Here is a 22,914-nt window from a genome sequence, read left to right on the forward strand (position 1 = left end):
TAAAAATCAATGAGGTTTATTTGCAGTCACAATGCTTACACTATATGTAGCAGACATCCAAACAACTCAAACAGCTATTCACTCTATGGACCCAACACATTCACATCAGGGACACAAGCCAAAAAATTAGGAACTCAATAAACATCCGTGAGTGCTGACATGGTTAGAGATGAGCTAGTTGTCACAAACAGTTAGCAGCAACATCGTAGAGAGTAACACAAGTTGCTAATAGACTCCACTTCCTGCTTCTCTTTGTACACCTTCTGCCAAGGTTTGACGACCGATCCGGACGCCTTCGCCGCACTCCCGCCTCGATGGTTTCCCCCTGTTGCTTCCCGCTTGGTGGCTCAGACCTTGGCTGTTTGAGCTCCATCGCGGGTTCAAGCCGTCGCAGCACCGTGAGACACCACATACACGCACGCCAGGCAACAGAGAGCCACTCCACGCACACGCAAACACACACAACATCAACGCACACGCCAAAAAGGACTCCCTAAAAAAAGGGGGGCAGGCCGAGACCTGGTCCGAGGAATCCAGAGTGTAAACAAAATGGTGGAAACTGCACCCAGCCTACCAGAGGGGAAAATGTAGCTGTGACCATGTTGCTTACACGTTCATCAAGCAGCAGGCGTGCGACACCTGCAGGACGTCACCACTGGCGCAGCCGCCATGCTCAGAGGAAGGCAGAGCCGCGGCGATGCAGACGGGTGCCTTAAAGGGAAGTTCTGCTGCTTTTTTTTTTTTTTTTTTTTTTTATACAATAAAAACAAAACAAAAAACCTCCATCACTTTCTGTGAATTCAGTCAGCTGACGCTGGAGAGGATTTCACGTTTTTAACTGCATGAAAACAACAAATAACGTGGTGAAACCTGAAATTTCAGAAAATATGACCTTATGTACTCCAAAAACCGTCAAAGAAACAATTCATGTGGCGATGAACAAACGGTGACCCTCCTCCCTGACTTCCTATGTGGTTTTTCTTGGTCACGAGTCTTTAAACGCAGTCATGTTGCCGTATTCGACTTGAGACTTGGTAGAAATTGGTGCTGCCTGAAGATCTGTGGAGGTTTCAGCTCAGCTTTAAACGTTTTCCTCGATCAGTGGATTCAGTGTTTTGGACTTTGTTCTGTCGGTCAGACACTCAAGAACATCAACACAGAAAATCTGAGACATGAACTCTATTAACCCGACAACATCCTGTAAAAGTCGCAATATTAAACCAGTCGTCGAGGCGAATCGGGGTAATACTGTAATGTTACCATGTGATCACTTTAACAGTGTTTTTCCTGAGTTTGAAGACTCGTTTAAAGGCTCGTGTGGTTCTGTTTTAGTCGAGCTGAAGCCGATAACAGCAGCTGGTGATCATGATGAACACTCGGGTCACGAGGCAACGAGAAGCTGAAGTTAAAACATGCAGATTATTAGAGGACGTCTGCACTCCGACACTCCTCTGATGTCAAAGCAGATTTACGGAGGTTTAAACATGCCGCTTTTACGATCTGTTTAAAGTCTGTCTGAAAAAGAATCCTCACATCTAGTTTTATATGATTCATTGTGTTAATTCAACTGAAAATATGATAAGTGAGTGTGATTATATCCTCATTTTCTGCTGGTTTCATTGGGAAAGTTTATTTTCATTACAAAGAGAAAAAAAAAAAAATCTACAGAAAGCACGAGAATTTTTAAGGTGAAGATATCGGAGAGCTGAAAACTCACTCGGGGACTGTTAAGTGGGGCGAAAGCAGGAAGTGCCCCAGCTTCAGGAGCTCGAGTCTGAAATGTTTGTTTGAAATGCTGCAGATCATTTTGTCTGATAAATGAATAACATCTGAATAACAGGGAAAAAAATGAAAAATAACTTTTAAGGAGACGTCTTCAGATGTTTGACAAATGTTTAAAAATCAAAAGATGAATCGCTTAAAATAACGCAGCGTTAATTAATCATCAGAACGAGCAAGTTAATAATCTGCTTTAGTATTGCGGGAAAAAGAAGAGCTGGAACTCAAGAACAAAATATCTAAAAGTTCAACATTTGAAACATTTTGAGACTGAAAACTTTTATGACCCTTCGTCACAACAGAAGCTCTAATCAAGGAATAATCAGCAGATTATTAAATCAAAAATCTGACTGAAGATTGATAATTATGTCCGACTTTGTGTCGCCACTAAAATCGTCACTGCAGCTCCAGTAATAATAATATAATTATTATTATCATCATCATCATCATCATACTAATACGGCTTTGATGAAGCCTCTCTGAGGATTTCCTCTATATTTGCAAACCTCCTGTCAGCCTGATGACACCCTGAACTTCCCTGAATGTTGAAATGTCAGCCTGTGTGTTGTGTGATCGCTTGTTTTACTGTAACCATAAAGAGGTAAAGTTTTGTTTTGATCACGCTTTAGTCAAACTGAAGTTGATGACGTGCCAGCTTATTGTTCTGCAGCTTACAGTTAATGATAATAATAATAATAATAATAATAATAACAACGACAACCACGGGGGTTTTGATGAATCTTTTTAAATGATGGCTGGAGAAAAAGTGTCACGTGACCAAGAAAAACAGGAGCTAATCACTATTTCTGTCTTTAAATCATTTTTATGACGCTCTGACAAACATGCTGACATTAGACCAACTTTAAGCTGAAGGTTTAGCGAGCCTTCACAATAAAAGCAGCTCTAATGAAAGATGTTTGGTCTGCTGAAGGTGTTTAATTTTGTCCGAGCACCACGGAAAAGCCCAAAGACCTCCAGGTTAGTGTTTATGGGCAAAGAAAAACAGGAAACGAGGATGAAGGTGGCGTTTTTCTACCTCGCCGTGACCAAAATGTGACGGTTTTGTGACACCGAGGAGGAAAAGCAGCAGGACGGTCCCTCTGAGGCCGTCATTCGGGAATATTTACATCACTTCAAGCAGCAGAGACAGAGAAAAATGTACAACATGGATGCTCTGAGCCTCCCTTTCCGTTAGTGTGTGTACCTGCTTCCTGTGCTTGCCCCGCCCACCCTCCGGCCTCATGCCCACGCAGACAGACATGTGCACTAACTCACTACTCTGTAAAAAGCTCAATCACACGTTGGTTTGTCGTCTCGTCTTTGTGGGTTTTTAAAGTCGATCATTATAAACATTGTTCAAAATGTTACGAAAGAAAATGTACACTTGGTTTCTCGGGTGGTTTCTATACAAGGCAGGCAGAAGCGGATTACTACGTTTACCGGCGTTCGTCCTTTCGTCCCCTCGCCGCCTCTTCTGGCTGCGGCGCACTCCACTTCCTGTCAGTGATTCAGAGTGCTCAGACATGCTCCCTCCCCCCCCCTCTGTTCGAGCAGCCAGGCGAGCCGGACGCGGCGGGCTGGCTTTAAAATAGATCTGTATATATTTATATATGCTTATATCAAAAAGGAGGAGGGGGAGGGCTGAATTGGTGTCGTGGCGGGGTGATGATCCCTGGGCATCCGGGCCCGGGGGGGGAGAGGGGGATGCAGAGAGGTGAGGGGTAGGAGGCCGTGGAGAGGCGGGTCGAGGGGCCGGGCGAACTCGGTGGGCGGCCGCGTGGAATGTCAGCTCATCATGTCGTTGCTGTTGACGCCGTATGTCGAGTTCTTCATGCTGTCGTTCACCTCCCTCCTGAACACTGACAAGTTCTGTGTGAACCTGCAGAACACACACAGAGCATTTTTACCTTGTCAGGCACACGAACAACTCCCCTCAGTGTTCCCCTGCAGGAGGTCAGAACCAGCTAATCCTGACTGTTAAGATCCGCCCACATTAAAACGCGTTTATTTGTGGAAAACCTCCGAAAGGCAGTGCTCCTTTCAGGGCCTGAATTTCTGACCAGCGTGTAACGACGTGTTTTTACAGAATAAATTTGTGGTTTTGTGAATGAAGTCTGGTGGAGAGGAGCAGATCTGCGGCATCAGCACAGAAACACTCGTTAGTTACCGAGGGCAAGGGTTACCGTGGGAATCATTAGGATTTTTCGGTTGTTACAGCACAGACTGATGTATAACTGCTCGACTGGAGTAATGTGACCATGCACTGCACAAACAGCAGTATTATCTGCACGTCAGCCATGTTTAAAACTCGGTTTGAGGTTAGATATAGATCGCGAACAAACACAATATTTGTACAGAAATTATTTCGAGCTCATTTTTCACAGTTTTCACCCTTTTAGGTCACCCAGACCTTCAGCTGCTGCTGCATCACGCCTTCTGAAAGTTCTCCATCAGCAGCTTTACTTTCCTAATTCAGTTCCTTCCAGCTGATGAGGAAATGTGTGTTCGGGATCACAACGTAATCTAACGTAACTGGATGACTTCCTCCATACACCGATCGTCCTGACATCCCCCTGACAGCAGGTTATATTATAATGCACAATGTGTGTCTCCAAAAATAAGGTGTGTCGCTGTTCCACATCACTAAACACTGGTCTTCATATATCTTTCAGGCTGTTTAGGATTACACAAGAAAAAAATGTTTTCCTCCAGTTTAAGTGAGTAATAAATCAGTGACAGTAGTAATCGAGTCCACAGCAGTACCTTTAGTTTGTACCTACTTCTGGGTGTGGCTTTCTGCAGGTAACCCTGTCTGTGGATCACAACCTCATACAATCCCTGCTGCAGAGTCTGAATGATCACAGACTGAGTGACAGTCTGTGAGTGGCTTTTATCTCTAACGCTAAGCTACGATCCTGACCGAGTCTAGCATGTCTCACGTCTCCACCCGTTTTTCACGTTCCTGACCACCTGAGAGGATGAATGCTGCCTGCTCTCACCTGTCCCGGTTCTTTGTTAGTAGATTTCTCTCAATTCCCTCCATCAAGTTCTCGAAACATAAGTGCATGGCTTGCTGCTTCTCAGGCGGCTGGCTGTTGACGATGCTGTTCCTCAAGTCAGCGAAATACTGCAGTTAGAAAAAACACACGTGTTATAGCGCACATTGACCCACGCGGTGCCACCTCTGAGGCGAGTGCAAGCGGCAGTTACCTTCTCGTTGAGCAGGATGAGGCCTAAGAGAGGCCGCGACATGGACCACTGGTTCCTGCAGTCCTCGAAGATGATGATGTTCAGAACGGTGGACAGCATCTGATCAACGACAGCAGCAAGGTGTCAACACGTGTGTGTGTGTGTGGTCAGGTGACTCAGGTGTGATCAGCTCACCTGCTGGATCATCTCCGGGTGCTGCTGCATGATGTGCAGGAAGCGGTCATCTGTCGCCATGGGAGCGGGCCGCTTCTTGGTGGAGCGCGACAGCTGCTTGAACAGGTAGGTGACGATGTGGTCGAGGCTGGAGCAGCAGCCGGTGCACACCATCGTATCTGAAACACACACAAAGACACAATGATGTAACTTCAACACACACGCACGCACACAGAAACACACACACACGCACACAGAAACACACACACACACACACACACCTGACCAACGTCGCTGCCTTACCGAGTGCTGTGAGGCCTTCTGATATGGAGGACAGGATGTACATGACCACGTGAGGCTCCAGGCTCGCGATGAAGTTCATGTGGTCCTGCGTCAGCACTTCCAGCAGAGAGTAGAAGGACTGGCTGAGCTTCGGGTAGTCCTGCAGAGACAGGACCAGAGGTCAAGGGTTAAAAACTCACTCAAACGGAGTCCACGTCTCCAAAGTCACAAAAACCTGTGAGGAGGTGGAGCATACCAGCAGGTCACTGTGAGGGATGGACAGCAGTAGTTTGATGAAGGTCTGTAAGGCATTGTCCAGAGCGTCGTCGCCATACAGACGGAAGACCCCGAAGTTGACGTAGTTCCCGCTGAGCACCGCCTTCAGCATAGCAAAGCACACGCTGACGCCCTTCAGCTTCACCCCGTACACCTGGTCCTTAGGGACCTCGCCCAGCGTCAGGATCCGATTCCCTGAAGGAGAAAACAGGAACTCGATGAGCGGCCCAGAACAAAGACAGGTATATCTTTGAGGCGGTTGAGTGGGGGTCAAAGGTTGTACCATAGGTCGTGATCATCTTGCTTGTTTCTCTGAACAGCAGGATGCCGTTTGGCGACGACACATCAAACTGAAGCCGCTGTGATCTGAAAACAAAACAAAAACCAAACACAGTTAGTGACCTTTCACCTCTACATTTGATCTGAAAGGAGACGCGCTTTGGTTTCTGAGCCGAGTAAAACATCACTGAAAACCATCTACATTAGTCACGCCTCACCAGAACTCTGAAAACATTAGGTGTCAGACCTCTGAGGCGGCTTCCTCATTTAAAACTTGACTATTCTGCTGACGTTCACTGTGTGTACTCTTAGAATGAACCAATGAAAACACTCCCACAGCTCCTGCTGGGAGGGAAAATGCTACAATCATAGCTGATCCCAGGCCGCCAGTGGGCTGCCTTTACTTTCTTTGAGTCGTCTCTGGATCCTCACAGGCTGAACCGTTGTAAGGATGTGACAGCACAGAGGTCAGAGGTCATACTCTTAAACCTGCCCCTTCGTCACTGGGCAGGTTTACCTGTTGTGGACGAGCTCTGCCATGAGCTTGAGGACTGGCGTGGTGCATGCTGGGTCGTGGTACCACAGTTCGATGGCCCGCTGCAGGATGGGCATGTAGGTCGGGTATCTGCGGAGCGGGTTAAGGACACACTTTCATCGTTTACACAATAAACAGAAAAACCAGGATCTGACCGCGTGCTGATCTGAAGTCAGTGTAAGGATACATCCAGTCAAACAGCATCATGAAGCTCGTCTTGGCGTTGAAGGCGAATGCAATTCCTCGCAGGTCCCGGACCAAACCCACCAGAGTCCTCTGCAGGAGGAAGAGGAGGAAGGTCAATGTTTCGAAACATGTGCTCAGCTGCTTCTGCTGGAGTTTCCTCGTGTTTAAGCAGGGTCACAATTTTATTAGCACAACTCTGAGTTACACCCGCTTTATTCTTTATCCCTGCTACACCGCCATCGCTGTGTCACACATGCGTTTACGCACACACACAGAAACACAAACACGAGCAACACAATGTGTGTCTGTCTGCAAAAACAGAAATAAATGTTTGACAAAACTGATGCTGTTTATGTGTCTGTATGTTTGTGAGGGTGTTCTGACCTTGGCTTCCTGCTCGTTAAAGGTGTTTGTACTCAGCATCTGAGCCACTGCTTCAAACGCCGCCGTCAGAGGCAGCATGAACTGTTCGAACTGGTCCTCATCTTCACCTGCAGACACAGACACACACGAGGCCCAGTGTAAACTGTTTGTGTGTGGCTCCTGCAGACCACGTCACACTTCATTTCCAGGCACCAGTATCTCTCCTGTTTCAGCTTTTGTGTTGTTACAAGATAAAAACTTTCTGCTGCTTCTTCATCACAAGGGGCGCCGCAGTGGGTCGTTCTGGATCTGTGTCTCAGCGACCTTTTGCCAAGTGAAGTCTACAAAAAGTCCGAAACTGAAGAACTTGAAGCCACACCAGCGTGTGTGTTTGTGTCTGCGTACCTAAATCGACCATCAGCAGGCGTCCTAGTGCAGTGTAGAAGGTGGTCCGACACCTCATGTCGCTCAGGTTGGACTGGTTGTTCACTCCCAGGAAGGAGAAGTGCTCGCTCTGACAAAGACAGCAGCAGGAAGTTCATCACAGCTCACTTTCTTCTTCGTCTGTGATGCTTGTGTGTCAGCTCAACGCGTTTTAATCAGACGTGAAACTTGGGCTCCGATAAATGTGAAGTACTCACCGTGTGGTTGTTCAGCATGAACTGGACAGCGCTGAGCTTCACCAGCTTCCTTACGCTGCTGTACGTGCAGACAGTGAAGTCAAGGAGAAAACGCTGACCCAGAGCCCCACCCCTTCCTTTAACTCAGTGCCTGGTTTAACCTTTAAGTCCTTAAGATGGATTCATTATCCTGCTCAGTAGCTTTTCATGACTCACGGTTCATAATTATCCTTATTTATTAGGCACCAGGCCCTCAGCTCATCTGAAACAAGCTGCTCAACATTTAAAGACAACTTTCTTCTGATTGGCTGCCCCTCATTAACGATAAGATCAGGTGGGCAAGGCTTCTTTTGCTTTACTTTCACTACACAAAAACAACAGCAAAGATAAAAACTAGACTAAATCAACATGAAAACATTTGTGTGGGTCACAGACATGAAGGATATCCTAAGGAGAGGTCGTTCAGGAGCTGGAGTGTCTTGGAGGTGATTGGTTCACACTGGCCCCAGTACTTCAAGTTTGTGATACTGAAAGAGAAGAAAGTTTACTTCTACATATTTACAGCGGCTGAGAGTTCGTTTAACTTTGAACATCGGCTCTCAGGTGTGCCGGAGTTACCTGGACTTCAGTTACTCACATTTTCCCTATAAAGACGCTGAGTACCATCGTCTCGTCATTCAAGCCCAAAACTTCTGATAGTCGTCGATAAAGCTACGGACAAACACAAACAGGAAGTCACATGATCACCACGCGGCTGCCACTTCAGAGGACGCTTCAAGTCATTTCTGTGTTTTCAGTTTGGAACAGTCTGCACCGAATTCTGCTTCTTATTATTTTACTTTAGTTCCAATGAAAACAGAAACAATAATAATAAATATTTTAATAAAATAATATCAAACCTGTCCACATTCAGTAAAATACTGAACATTTTACTGAATGCTTGATCACCCTCAGCGTTTAAAAAGGGTTTCAGGACTTTACTACTCCCCTAAATTTAGTTTTAGCCCCAAAACGCTAAATCGATTGAATCCAGCCAGCCAGAAATCAGTAATTTGGCCCGAGCACTGTGTGAACAACGCTCCAGATTCAGCCAGACTTCCCAGCCCGAGAACAGGTACTGGAACTGAATCCAAAAGTAAGGCCTCGGGTTTGACCGATGTTTTGACAAAACCGACTGAGATTCTCCGAGCTCTGGAGGTTGCAGACTTTTCTGAGTTTCTCGTGGGCATCCTGAGGCATTCCTGGGCCAGCAGAGATATATAATCATATACTCTGTGCAGTGAGTTACTGGTGCGCCCCGGGGAACCACTGGAGGAGCAGGAGGAGGAGGCTGACCATGTGACTCACAGCTGACTCTATGCCTACCTAACACCACATCCTGAATTTTAAACACCACCATGATGCTCTGCGAGCCAGCAGGGGGCGCTAACACCAACCACAATTTACTTTCAAGCACTTATCTGGATGTTCACACTTTGCAGTTTCTGAGCAGAGAGATCACACAGAGTCAGACCTGCTCATTCATGTCAGCTGAAAGGGGTGGAGCTTACAGAGAGGCGCGCCTTACCTTTGATGATTTCTGCACCTGGTCACCGATGTAGATCTTTCTGAACTGCTCGAAGAAGCTGAGCATGGCCAGCTCCAGCCTCTCATTCCCAGCTTGAGCGAGCCGCGAGTCTGTCAGGTTCATGAGCTGGAGCACCCTGAGGCAAACGCAGGAAACGCAAGGTCAGGCTTTCAGCGACAGGAAGTCACGCCCCCAGACACCGGCTCGCCACATTCGCACTCTTACCGACAGACTAACTCTCCATCCATGGCATCCTGCTCGTCTGTGCTCGCGAACGACACGCGTCCTCCGATCACTGCCCCGATTATGTAAACCAACCATGTGAGCCGACCTGCAGAGAAGCAGAGGAGGCGTCAGACTCCCGAAGTCCCCAAAATAGCACAGGGGTGGGGCTCGCGCTCTTACCCTCCTGCACTGTGATGTCCATGGCGCTCGAGTTGGTGGACTGCAGCAGCTCCTGGTAGGTTTGAGCCGCCTGGTCGAACAGCTGGACGAGCAGTGCGCATGTCTTCTCGTACTCGCAGCGGCCGATGGTGGAGAGCTGGTCCAGCTGCTGCTGAACGAGGCCGGCGTCGTCCAGAGGGTCCTCCAGCCCGTCCCTACGGACAGAGACATGCTCAGCTCATCCCTAAAAACCCTCAGGTGAAGTTTGCCTGAGCCATCACCGACCCAACCCTTCAGACTCAAACCATCGTCACTGCACCGATTCACAGCCACAAACACCGAACACATCATGGGAGTAACATCCAGAATCTGTTCCCAACACATCTAAGTTTTTATGTACATCTTATGAACGCATTAATTAAATTAATGGAATAAATGGAAATGCAATCTTTTGCTGGAAAATCAAACAAGATGAAATCCTGTCTAACTTTAAGGTTGGTTTAAGTCTCACCTGAGGATGACATGGACCGACTCGAGTCGGGACGTGATGTAGGCCTTGGTGACCTCTGGAGTGTACGTCTCCAGCAGATGGGGCTCCGTGGCTTTAACATAAGGGACTGACGCTGCCAGGCGCTGCCACAGGCTCAGCAGGTAGTGAACACTGTTGGGGGCGAACTCCCAGTGCTGAGGAGGAAGAGTAGGAGTAAAGAGTCAGGTACACAACACTGCTGCTTGACCACGATGTAAGTGTGTGTGTGTGTGTGTGAATATATACACACATACACTTTTTTTTTTTTTTTTTTTTTTAAACGTGGATGACACACACATACACTATTACAGACGGAAAAAGTTAAAAAACCCACCTGCAGACTGGTGACGGTGAAGTTGGCGATGAGGCGGATGACCTCTGGGTAGTTTTCCACTTTGACCAGCTCACCCAGCTGGTAGTTACTCTTCAGCCTCGCCAGCAGGCGGCAGAACTCGTGGTAGTTGTTTGGATCGGGCAAACACTGAAGCACAAACACACATTGTTCAACACACACGAAGCTACAGAGGTGTGTGTGTTTTCAGACAGGTGTGTGTTACCTGTGGGTTTGCCAGTATCCTCTTCACTCCGTCCACCAGGTGTGACAGAAACTTTGCTCGCTCTGCATTGTTGAAGAGAGACCTCCGAACTGAGGCGATCTGAACTAGACACGACAACACCTGCACCCAGACACACACACGAACAGTAAAGCTTCACGCATCAGTCTGCAGGCTGTAGTCACATGACTGTGCTCACTTACCAGTGGGGAGAGGGATGGAGGGATGGAATGATATAAATTGAAAAACAGCTGCAGGGTGGAGGAATCGAGGAACGCTGCAGAAGACAAAACACAGATTTAACCGTTTTCATGTTGTCGTGAGGCAGTAAATATCAGTAACAACACCACATTAATCTGTAAGCGGCGGGCGCCTCGCTCCTCTACCTGATCTCCATGATGTGGGGATCTGCACGGTGCACAAGTCGTCCGACGACTCGTCCGTGGAGGTTCCTATGAAGTCGTAGTTGAGGCAATTGTAGCTGAGCTTCAGGAGCTGCATCAGCAGGCCGTGCTGAGACTCATCGTTCAGGTTCAGGTTCTTCCCTGAAGCCTGAAAAGCAAACGCATCATCATCATCATCAGCATCAACAAACCGCCATCATCATCAGCTTCACTCAGGCATTTAATATGATCTGTTAGTGTCCACAGCGAGCTGCCTCACTCAAAATACATCTTTATATGAGTTTTTATAGCAGCTTTGCGTGATCCACAGGTCAAAATAATCCTTTGTCCTACAATGGGCCTTAGTTCAGCCTTTAAGACCCCCATTTTCTTTTGATTGGCCAACTTGTGGAAGCCTGCTTAAGGGCAGCACTTATGTTTTCCTTGCAGAGATCACATTTTCATACTTTCTGCTCTTTGTTTGAAGCATCAACTCATGTTTAATATGAACATTAAATATCTGACACAAAGAAGACACAAGTTTTATTCTGACAGCGTCAGACTAACATGGACATGCAAAGAAAAAGAATAAATCTAAAGTTAAGGTAGATAAATTGAGGAATTGATACAAAATTAAATACAGAACAAAAATAAAATAACACAGGTCTGAAATAATTAAAAAACTAAAAGCGGGAAATCAGTACAAAAATGAAATGCAGTGTATATGTAAGCCTGTATGGGAGAAACTGCCGACAGGACGAAACAAACCTGCTTGAGGAGGTTGCAGGAAAGCGTGAAAATGTCAAAGAGCGAGGAGTCTCTGAACGAGGAGGCGATCTTCCTGTGTTTGGTCAGAGGATGCGTCGTGTCGGCCTGAGGAGAAAAAAAAAAAGAAAAGAAAAAAAAGATCAGAGTCGGCAGAAAATCTGAGGACCAACTAATGCTGGTGATTTCATCATCAACAAAAAATAAATAAAAATGACACTTCCAGAGTTTAGCTTCAATATCCTGCACTGTACGCTCACTGTATATTACACAGATATATTTTATTTTGGAATCAAGTCACTGGAAAGGTATGCTGGATATGCTGAACTCGTTTTGTAGTATAGAACCCAGTTTGGTCTGGACACGTCACCAAACATGCAAACTCTTCGGCCTGCTGTGGTCGTCGATCACTGCGAGGATCTGTTTAAATCTGCCACACCTCCATAAATTGCACGCTGTGACTTACCTGATTGATCTCATTGGTCAGCTGGGACAGGATGGTGACTCCTATGATGCAATGTTCAACGCTGTCCTGTAAAAACAACCACACAAAAGGTTACAAACGCACACAGATCAGGTTAAACTAATCCAGGCTTAAATGATCCTGTTTCTTTCTTTCTTCTCACACACTGAATAAAACAGGTCCAGAAACAGAGTAAGCAGGTTTGAGCCATGCGGAGAAGTCATTATGACATCAAAGTACGCTGCACATTTACACCAGATCAAATGAGCCTACTTAACAGTTATAAAAGCACCGAAATCACCATGGTAATGATCGAACCAATAAGCTGAATCTTCTTACTTTTAAAAACTTGCTTAAAACTTTTTATTCTGACAAATTAAACAAATAAATATACACAAGATTCACAGGACAGAAGGGTTTCAGCGCTCTGACCTGCAGGAAGCGTGTCACGTCTGCGATCACGTTTCTGAACACGTAGTCGTCTTTCTGACAGTCGAACCAGCCCAGCTTGGTGATCCTGGCGTAGAGCTGGATCAGAGCCTGCGTCACAAACGCCGCCAACTTCGGCCGCGTCGCCAGGTAGTTCAGCACATAGTTCCCTGAAAAAACAAACAAACAAAACATTTAGCAGGGGCTTTTCAAAATAAGACACTAAAACACCCTGCTTTGCTTTACTGAAAACCCCACAACCTGTTCAACTAGTAATGTCGATTTTGTTTTATTTTGAAAGACAAACATCTTCATTGTCATTATTGAGGTTTGATGAGTGCATCTCTGTTGTGACTGTTAATGCATCACTCCAGCTTCTCTTTAATCCTCAGACTGACCTGACCTGCAGGGTTTATCCGCTTTTTTCAGGAGATACTCACGGATATCAATGCGTTGCTCGAGGGGTAGAGGGTTGCTGGTCCGAGAAACCAGTTTTGACAAACAGGTGGCTGCGAGCAGCTGAGAATATGAAGACTGACAGGGGACAAAACAGTGAGGTCAGGTTATCTCCTCTGACAGCCATCTACATGCTTTTATTCTGACAACAGAAGAGGAAATGGCCTTTCAGATATGCTGGTTAGTGAAGGGGTTGCTCCATCATTATCTCAGGCAGATGAAAAAAAAATTGAAATCTTAAAATATACCCTCACACCTATAGAAACCTGCTCATAAATATGAAGTACGAGTTGACTCCACTTCATTTTAGAGTTACCTCCTCATTAGTGTGGGGGTCAGCGATCTTCACCTGGATGACACGATACTTCATCCATCCCAATTAAAACAAACCCTTTGAAATATTTCAGTTTGTGTTTATCAAGCACCGAATATGATATAAATATTAAGTACAAATATTTAAAAATTTGTTGTGTTGGGATTCTTGGATTTTATCGTGTGTCTGCACGTTGTGGTCATGTATCTGTGTGATACCATTTCTCTCTATGAGAGGAAACGCTGCCCACACTTGAGGTAAAGCTTTTGCAGGTGAACCTGTGGATGGATTAGTCGGTGCTCAGCTAACCCTCATCAGGGCGTGACTCCTCCCCCTCATTTTTCACTGACTTGACTTTTGTCCAAGTGAAAGATGGAGCACAAAACTGAAAGTCTTCATGCTTTCAGCTTCTCCAAAAATCCCCCATCATGTCTGCTGAGTCTGATCTGAATCTGCAGGGTCAGGCACAGGACTGTCTGACCCTGCAGAGCATCATCTCTGCTAACGTGGGAAAGTTAAACTGAAGCTGCTTGGACAGTCCGGCTGTAGTCTGTACTCACGCTGCCTCTCTCCAGCAGCAGCTGACATTTGCTGAGACAGTCGGGGCTGTTGGTGAATTCCACCAGAGCTTTCTCAGCCTGGTGTCGGACGGCGGTGTCGGTGGTCTCGTACAGCTGCTTACACAGGATCTCCAGCTGGGCGAGGCCCTGGATAAGACAGAGGGACACAGCGCAGGCTTATCAGTGAGCCGCAGCCGGCTCGAGTCTTTCATCGTTTCAGACAAACAGAGATCACAGCAGATAAGACGGGCAGCCACGCCGAGCTTTACACACTCATAATCACAGACACACATGCCGAGCGCCATCTGCTCCAACCGTCTCGGGTTACTTTCTAGGAAAACTACACCGACAGGGCCAAAGATGGGGGACAGCGGCATGAGTGCAGGTGGAAGCTGATGGTCTGATGGTGTTTACAGCCTCCACCTAGGTGCGCTAGCCACCTCCACTCGTGTGATGCGTTGAGGGTACATGGAGTGAGGTATGACAGAGCACTGCATCATGTGTGTCGAACTTCTGCAGGCGTCAGATAAGCGGCGAGCACCAAACCCCGCCCACGGTGATGCCCGCAGACCCTCAGCTTACACTCAGCTTCACGTGAAACTCAAGTTCAACAGTAACACACACACACACACACACACACACACACACACACAAATCACACACACACACACACCTAACATCTAATAACATCTAAGAAAAAGAAAACTAAACCGAAAAGATATTCCGCAAAAAAGTTATAAAAATAGAACGAGAGCATTTTCCAGTTTTCCTCATAAATTTTTTTCCTCGTGTAAATTTTCCATGTTTTCCCGAGGTGTCGGCATCAGCCTGATTCCGGCTCTTCCCGGTGCAGCAAATTCAATTCAAATTCAAATTCAAATTTTTATTTGTCACGTACACAGTCATACACAGTACGATATGTAGTGAAATGCTTGGACAACTGCTCGTGACCTAAAGAAAACAAAAAAGGAAAAGGCTATGAATAAGATAGGAAATAAATATGAAAAATTAAAAAGGGTAAATTTAACTAGGAAGGAATAAAATATAAATTAAGGTTAAAAATGAAATAACTGTACAACACAAATTAGAATGAAGGGTAAATTTAACTGGGAAGAATAAGATAAAGATAAATATATAAATTAAAGTTGAAAATAAAATAACTGTACAACAAAATACACAATATAGAACTATATAAGAATGTATGAAGGAATCTAAATATAAATAAATATATACACAATAACAGCAGCTGTACAAGTATTAACCGGAAATGAAGAATATAGTGACCAGTGTTGTGCAAAACCAAAGTCCAGAAAGTCCAGTGTGTGTGTAAGAACCATATGTGTGGGTCAGTACTGTGTGGTGGTGTGATTGAGAGACCGTATCGCCTGCGGGAAGAAGCTCCTCCTCAGTCTCTCTGTGTTGGTCTTCAGGCAGCGGAATCGCTTTCCTGACCTCAACAGAGAGAACAGTCTGTTGTTGGGATGGCTGAGGTCCTTCACAATCTTCCTGGCCTTGGTCCAGCACCGCCTGCTGTAGATTGAGTGCAGGTCAGGGAGCTCGGAGCGGATGGTGCGCTCAGCTGACCGCACAACCCTCTGTAGAGCTCGTCTGTCCTGCATGGTGCTGTTCCCGAACCAGGTTAAGATGTTTCCCGCCAGGATGCTCTCTATGGTGCACGAGTAAAAGTTCCTGAGCACCTTGGAGGGCAGTTGGAAGTCTCTCAAGCGTCTGAGGTGGTAGAGACGCTGTCGGGCCTTTTTCACCACGGTGTTGATGTGACAGGACCATGACAGGTCCTGCGTGATGTGAACTCCGAGGTATTTGAAGCTGTCCACTCTCTCCACTGGGCACTCGTTGATGACGGGGGTCTGGTAGTTCCTCTCCTGCTTAGTGCTGAAGTCCACTATCAGCTCCTTTGTCTTACTGACGTTTAGGAGGTTGTTCCTCTGGCACCAGTTCTCCAGATTCCTAATCTCCTTCAGGTAGGCCGTCTCGTTGTTATCAGAGATCAGGCCCACCACGACGGTGTCGTCAGCAAACTTGATGATGGTGGTGGAGCTGGTAGTGGCCACACAGTCATATGTGTACAAAGAGTACAGCAGGGGGCTCAGAACACACCCCTGGGGGGCTCCAGTGCTGAGAGTGGTGGAGGCTGAGACATGTCCGCCCATCCTTACTGCCTGTGGTCTGCCAGTTAGGAAGTTGGAGATCCACTGACACATAGATGAGCTGAGTCCCAGATGCTCCAGCTTGGTGGTGAGTGTGGAGGGAATTATGGTGTTAAATGCAGAGCTGTAGTCTATGAAGAGCATTTTAACATAATTCCCCCTTCTAGTGTCCAAGTGAGTGAGTGATGTGTGGAGGAGATGAGAGACGGCATCGTCTGTGGAACGATTTGGACGGTAAGCGAACTGTAGTGGGTCCAGTGTGTCTGGTAGTGAAGAAATGATGAAGTCTCTGACCAGGCGTTCAAAGCACTTCATCACTACTGAGGTGAGGGCTACAGGGCGATAGTCATTGAGAGAAGCAGGGTGGGGTTTCTTCGGGACAGGAACAATGATGGACTCTTTGAAGCATGTGGGGATCACCGACTGAGATAAAGAGATGTTGAATATCTCAGTGAACACAGGAGCTAGCTGGTATGCGCAGTCTCTTAGAATACGACCTGGGATGCCGTCTGGTCCTGCTGCTTTCCTGGTGTTCACTCTCTTGAAGGCTCTCCTTACTTCATGCTCGGAGATGACGAGCACGTTTCCGGTGCTGGCAGCCGACAGATGCTTCCAGTTTCTAATTTTAAATCAAACTGTTTCTATTTTTAAATTTGTGCCGTGCGTCTGGCCTGCAGACGGATGTTTTCTGGATTTTAACTGCTGCTTTTATTTTGCAGATACATACTCTGGGTGCTTTAATCTCACAGGTGACATCCACTCTCTCTAACGACCAGCAGGGGGTGACTCTTCTGAGGTCTGATTGGATGCAAGCCACCTGACCTCTGAGCTCATCAAACGCTTTCTGATGAGTTTGTAGGTTAGTTTTATGAGTGAATAAAAGTGAAGTTTATTTTGGTCCCATTAGAGTGAGGGAGGACGATAGTGAGTCTTGACTGCTGAGTCCGTTTTAGATATGAAAATCAACCAGATCTAAGAAACGCTCCCAAACTTCCTGTAACTCTGAAATCATTCACAGTATTAAGGTTAATTTTTCATGGCTTCATTAAATTAAATTAAAAATGAAATCAGCTGATTCTGAAGTTTCCTTTGATTTGGTTGATTTAATATGAAATGAACTGTTTTCAGTCTATTTTACAAAATAAAAGCTTCTGTAATTAAGTGAAAATGACAAAGAAATCTGGGCTAGACAATGACCACAGAGGTTCATAGAGAGCTGCATGCTTTACTTTCATTATTCAGGACTAACCTGAACTTCTGCCATTTGAACTGGTTCCCATAACACAGGAGCTGGTTTTACAACTTCCTCACAAAGTTTCCTCACCGTGCTGCCACTGAGCAACACTTCTGGGCTGGCGTTAAACTCTCAGATTTCAGTTTTCACAACCATCAAACTGAGCGACAGCAGCGTCACAGATTAACTCACGACCTTCAGATCCCACTGAGAGTGACGGCTTTTGATGGCCTGTTATTCTGTTTGATCACATGTTTGTGACTGAATATCAGCTCTGTGTGCGTCTTTGTCCTGATACTGTTGTTGTATACGTCTCCTTTGAAACAGACTTTTAATGAGAATTTTACCTGATAAATAAAGGATCACTATAAATGTGATGTGACTCGAGCCGGCAGCCTCCAACCATCAGACCAGTTACATGAAATGAAGTTCTCACCAGCTCAACTAAAACTGCTTTCAGCAGGACAGGAAAGACTTTGAGGAAGTAATCTGAATTTCCTGATTTCCAGCAGAACAATTACAGATAAGAAACCAATCAAACAAAAAGAAAATCTTTAAAGTTAAAGTGATCAAGGAGCCTTATTTTTACCTGGCTAACACCAACTTCACCCTGATATACGACTCAAAGTCCTCAAACCATTCATATCGGAAACATTTTAAAATCTGGCTCATAAAGCAACCATTAACCCAAGCATCACGGTGTAAATGTACTGGCTTCCTGCCTCTGGGCTGTATGCAGACCTCCCCTTCATCTCCACCTTCACACCATCACAAGGACTGGAGAGGAACTTTCTCTCACTTGATCAATAAATCAATCGGCTTTAACGCTGATCCATGTGGAAATAAGGATGCAGTTTCTTTACAGTGGCAGCTAACATGTCCTCACTGGTCTAACTTTGTGTTTTCAATCCATAAACAGTGTTTTGGTCCATAAACAGTGAAAACTTCACCTGTGCTGACTCTGACGTCTAATCTTAATTAAATAAACCCAGAGACTCACATTTACTGTCACAAACGACTCAGAAACACAAACAAACGTGAAAGAAGTAGCAAACCTTTGATTCCTTTTAAATTCTGTCTATTTGTCTGCATAATTATCATATTCAGTCAATAACTCTTAACACAATTGGTCTCTTTTTATTCGACCGTCTGCTCAAAGAGTTTCTAATAACTTTAGTCCTAAAATGATGATAACCAGAGGAAAGCACATCTTTAACTTCCTGCTCGTAACCCTGCAAGCTCCTTCAACAATATTCTTCTCCATTATATTCAGGACATCTAAAAACTGCAGAACAGAAGGATGCATTTGTTTTTTAGTTTTATAATAAAGATATAAAGCCCAAATTTGTAAATGCTGTAGGTAAGTGTGAAGGTAAATCTGACTTAGAGGGTTGGTACTGGGAGCTTGAGTCCAGCTGCAGGCCTGCGAGCAGCAGTGTGAATGTCACAGATCTGAATTTATCTGCATCGGAGCTTTTTCTGGCGTCAAACCACAACTCTGTTGCCATGCTTTAGCTCATCATTTAGAAACATGCTGCGGCCGTGCTGGAGACACGAGCACACAGGTTTGATGATTTCATCACCGGTTCAGTGACCATGAGATGCTGCAACAGCTGAAAGAGACCAAACTTTGTGTCAGTGCAGGTGTGGGAGGAGGACAGAGGTGTTTTCTTTATGGCTTCAGGAGAGTCCAGCCCACCTCAGAAACACCAACAGCCAGTGAGCCAAGCTTCAGGCTGAAGCTTTACAGGTAAGCTAGTAGAGAAACATCTCAGCCTCCTCTGGTGATGCTGCAGGAGCATCGACCTCCCTGCTGACGGCACACAGACCAGTCAGAATGAAACCACTGAATAAAACACTCAGCTGCACGCGAGACTCGGGAAACTGTTTATTCCTCATCTAAACTCATGAAGAGTCACTTCAATGAAAGTGAGTTACAAAAACAACCGAAGCGTCCAAACAGCAGCTGTGTTCACCAAAGACTTTAAATAACCTGTATTTAAACTGAACATTGTCGTGTTTTTTTTTTTCACAAATATGCAACTACTACTATCATTTAATCCACCTGGAAACACACAGTGTCCCATGGAGGCGCCATAGAGGTCGGGTGTGATCCTGACAGGATCGCAGGTGTAAGGATGGAGGTGATCTGACCCTTGGAGCTCCCTTAGAGACCAGAGACAGGCTGGCAGATTTGGGAGGAGCTCGTAGCACAGACGCACAGCACCTGACTAGGATGCGTCCCATAGCTGGGGAGTCTCTGCTTAGACCGAGGTAAGCATCAGAAAACAGAGATAATAAATAATAACCTCACCTCACAGGAATAGGTTCAGTCGAAACCTGAGAGCAGATTTTTTATTTATTAACGTATTTTATATTCTATAAACTCCTGACAGCTCTGCAGGCTCGAGCTACGATGGCCCATGTGTGCAGAAACATAATAAACATAATGGAGGGATATCCTTTGAAACCTCCCGAATCATTAAATATTCAGGAGGTGATTTTTGGTCTGCAGCTTATCTCCATAAACAGAGAACCTGTGGGAGGCGTCAGGGAGCAGACGGCTGATCAGCTATTATCTAAAGATTACCAGATGGACATTTAATCATCATTAGCAGGAGTCCTGAACATCACAGGAGCACGGCTGTCAATAAAGGCCACCCCTTTTTATTCAAATAAACACACAGGTGTATGAAAAACAGACGATTCAGTGCCTGAAATGTCTGAAGAAAAATCCTCTCCATCATCATCTGCTGTCACTACACAAACATTAGAAACTGTTTTATGGAGCTAAAGAGCCCAAATCTCTTTTCCTGCTGTGGACTGACTCCAGCCTGACTGCGTGAGGAACACCAGGGTAAACGTTGGACTTTAATGTGAACTTTTTAGACTGGGGCGGGTGATTCTGACCTCATGACCGCATGGCGTTGGCCTTCGACTCGCCACATCACATCATCATTGAATGACAGCTCATAACAGCTGAACTGACTAAAGTTAGTGTTTGATCACAGGAATGAAGGTGTGTGGGCTCATGCTCTAACGTGAGACGATCTTTTAAAAATTACACGTGAATGTTATTTTAATTACAGTGAGGAAAGTGAACAACCCCCCATCAGAACAAGGCAGCCACATGATCATCAGTCTGGAGACAAACGGCTGAGTGAAAGCAAACAGCACACAGTGGATACGAACAGTAAATATCAGCCTGATCTTTATTCCACCAAAAACTGTCTCAGTAACACCAGAATGAACTTAAGTGGTTCGTTTTCAGTCATTTAATATCATTAAAAATACTTAAGTCTTCGTTCTGTTAGATTTCAGCTAAAAATACTTAAAAACAAGGATCTGGGCTTATTGTGTGTCAGAATCACAGAAATTCAACTTAATCCAGCTACGAGAACTGCCCGACGTGAGGCCCTTCTCTTACTTTACTGGCACATTATTAATTATGAATTTATGAGCTACATCCAGCTGAGTGGTACCAGTATAACCATTACATAAGTGAAGACTTTCACCTGGATTATCAGACAGTTTATGGCACTCACAGGATCATAAACCTGGGAGTAGGTGATGGAGTAAGTGTCATTTCTAGGTAAAAAAAAAAAAAAGCTTTAAAAACTTTATTTTAGGTTAAATCTGCTAACTTAAAGCTGTTTTTATAAAATTTGCTGTTTTCATGTCTTTGAATTTATAGTTAATCTGTATAACCATGAAAATAGCTGCCAGAATAATTTATATTATCATTTTTATCACTAATAAATATTTTCTCCCCAGTATTCTGACCAGAGCTGAGACTGAAAAACCTGAAATCATCGTCACACGTTTACCCAGAATCCCTCAGAAACTCACCTGAACGTTTGATTACCTGGTAAATTATTGAAATATTAATGAAATCAGGCTGAGATGTTCCACTTTGACCACATTCAGTGAATCTGTGCCCCACCTGAGTTCGTACAATCCTTCCTGGGATTAAAGCTGATCACAGATAAACTGATTAAAGTTACTCTGAAGCAGAAACAATAATAACGAGCTGTTACAGCCGCTAACATGAGAGGATCGGATGAGTTTCTCCTCATAGTTCATGCATGCTGTGCGCAATTAACAATATATTATGTCATGTCACACACAGCTCATGTGACCAGCAGAGAAAACGAAAGCTGGCTTCACCTGTCGGGGTTTCACCTGCCCCTCAGCACAAAGTCTCCACAGTCTCCTCACAGAGTTCCCTGCAGGGGTATCATGGAGGAAGTCCAGAGCAGCTGAACTTCATCCCTCGGCTTCCCAAACATGTGCCGGAGCACAGCGCCTTGGCTAGTTGCCGCTCCATTCTGCCCACACCAGGGTAAAAACCCCCGCTGTCCTCACCCTGGAGCCCCTCGCGGGTCCGGCCCGGTACCGTCGCCCTGTTTCACCGACTAACGCTCACACAGACCAGGTCATGTTTTCAAACACGCTCGGGCGGGAGAAGTTGACGTGTAGATATGCTAACGTTAGCCTAGCCTGCTGCATGGCTGGGTGTCGTTACCGGAGCGAGCCGTGAATAAAAACACAAAAACCTGGAACTCCGGGACAGAAGCTCCGGGTACCGCGCCCGGTCCGTCTGGGATAAGCGTGTTTACGGCGGTTCCCGGTGGCGCCAGGTGACCGTGCGTGCTAGCCTGGCAGCTATCAGTCTGCAGCTAACCGCCTGTTTCATTGTTTACTTCACTGAAATACATCGATTTTTCCCGCCGCTCGCCCTCCGGTTACTCGCCTCTGATGGCCACGGACGCCGGAACTCACCAGGCTGGACACTCGGAGCCCGCAGACTCCCTTGTTCGCCCCGGAGCCCGAGCCCTCCCCTGGCTGCTAGCAGCGGCTAGCCTCCAGCCCGTGCTGTGACAGCAGGCCACAAGTCAACACAGGCGGCCGCATCCTTTCTTTCTCCCCGCTAGCTCCACCGCGGCCGCCGCCCGCACGCACCGGCTGCACGCTAGCTCCGTGCCGGGAGCGGCGCACTCGGATCCGGCCTCAGCTTCAGCTGCGCCCGCCTACAGAAATTATCCGCGACAAAAACATGAAACCTCCGCTTACCTGCACATGATCCGCCATTTTTCTCCATTTCATGCACCTCTCACTCCCCCGCTTATGGGTAACCAAAGTGACAACAGCGCCCCCGCTGGTGGCCGCTGGCAGGACTCCAGCAGCACGATGCAACACAATGTAACACAATGGAACGCAATTTAATATAACACAATACAATTTAATACAATTAAATACAACATAAAACAATTTAATACAACACAATGTCATTTAACAATACAAATAGATTAATAAACTATACATCTCATTAATACAACGCTGTAACGCTATGTTACAATACAACACAATGTAATGCACTACAACACACTGGAATCAAATACATAGAGACATGAATGCATAATAAC

At 45.8% G+C, this 22,914-nt stretch overlaps 1 protein-coding gene across 1 annotated transcript; it reads right to left on the reverse strand.

Moving 5' to 3' along the window:
* xpo7 (exportin 7) lies at positions 1-22,665 on the reverse strand. Its single transcript, XM_080870641.1, has 28 exons — positions 22,562-22,665; positions 14,087-14,233; positions 13,198-13,291; positions 12,761-12,927; positions 12,332-12,397; positions 11,869-11,973; positions 11,104-11,269; positions 10,921-10,994; positions 10,721-10,840; positions 10,498-10,644; positions 10,146-10,318; positions 9,656-9,849; positions 9,476-9,581; positions 9,251-9,386; positions 8,321-8,394; positions 8,115-8,210; positions 7,705-7,762; positions 7,469-7,577; positions 7,085-7,191; positions 6,702-6,790; positions 6,497-6,604; positions 5,984-6,066; positions 5,681-5,895; positions 5,446-5,584; positions 5,164-5,321; positions 4,990-5,088; positions 4,779-4,906; positions 1-3,658 (listed from the first exon to the last, which is right to left on the reverse strand). The coding sequence occupies exons 1-28, from the start codon at positions 22,592-22,594 to the stop codon at positions 3,565-3,567; spliced, it is 3,285 nt and encodes a 1,094-aa protein (XP_080726767.1). The 5' UTR covers positions 22,595-22,665; the 3' UTR covers positions 1-3,564.
* Positions 22,666-22,914: the final 249 nt, after the last annotated feature.

This window comes from Rhamphochromis sp. 'chilingali', assembly GCF_963969265.1.
Source record: "Rhamphochromis sp. 'chilingali' genome assembly, chromosome: 2".
Taxonomy (NCBI): domain Eukaryota; kingdom Metazoa; phylum Chordata; class Actinopteri; order Cichliformes; family Cichlidae; genus Rhamphochromis; species Rhamphochromis sp. 'chilingali'.

What these genes read in the sequence shown, in the direction of transcription:
- xpo7 (XM_080870641.1), bottom strand. Translation starts at nt 22,594, where the DNA reads ATGAAATGGAGAAAAATGGCGGATCATGTGCAG. An exon ending in GGACATCACAGTGCAGGAGG is followed by an intron (nt 9,582 to 9,655) that starts GTAAGAGCGCGA and finishes GCTTCTCTGCAG; the next exon opens with GTCGGCTCACATGGTTGGTT. An exon ending in ATGATGCTGTTTGACTGGAT is followed by an intron (nt 6,605 to 6,701) that starts GTATCCTTACAC and finishes CCCGCTCCGCAG; the next exon opens with ATACCCGACCTACATGCCCA.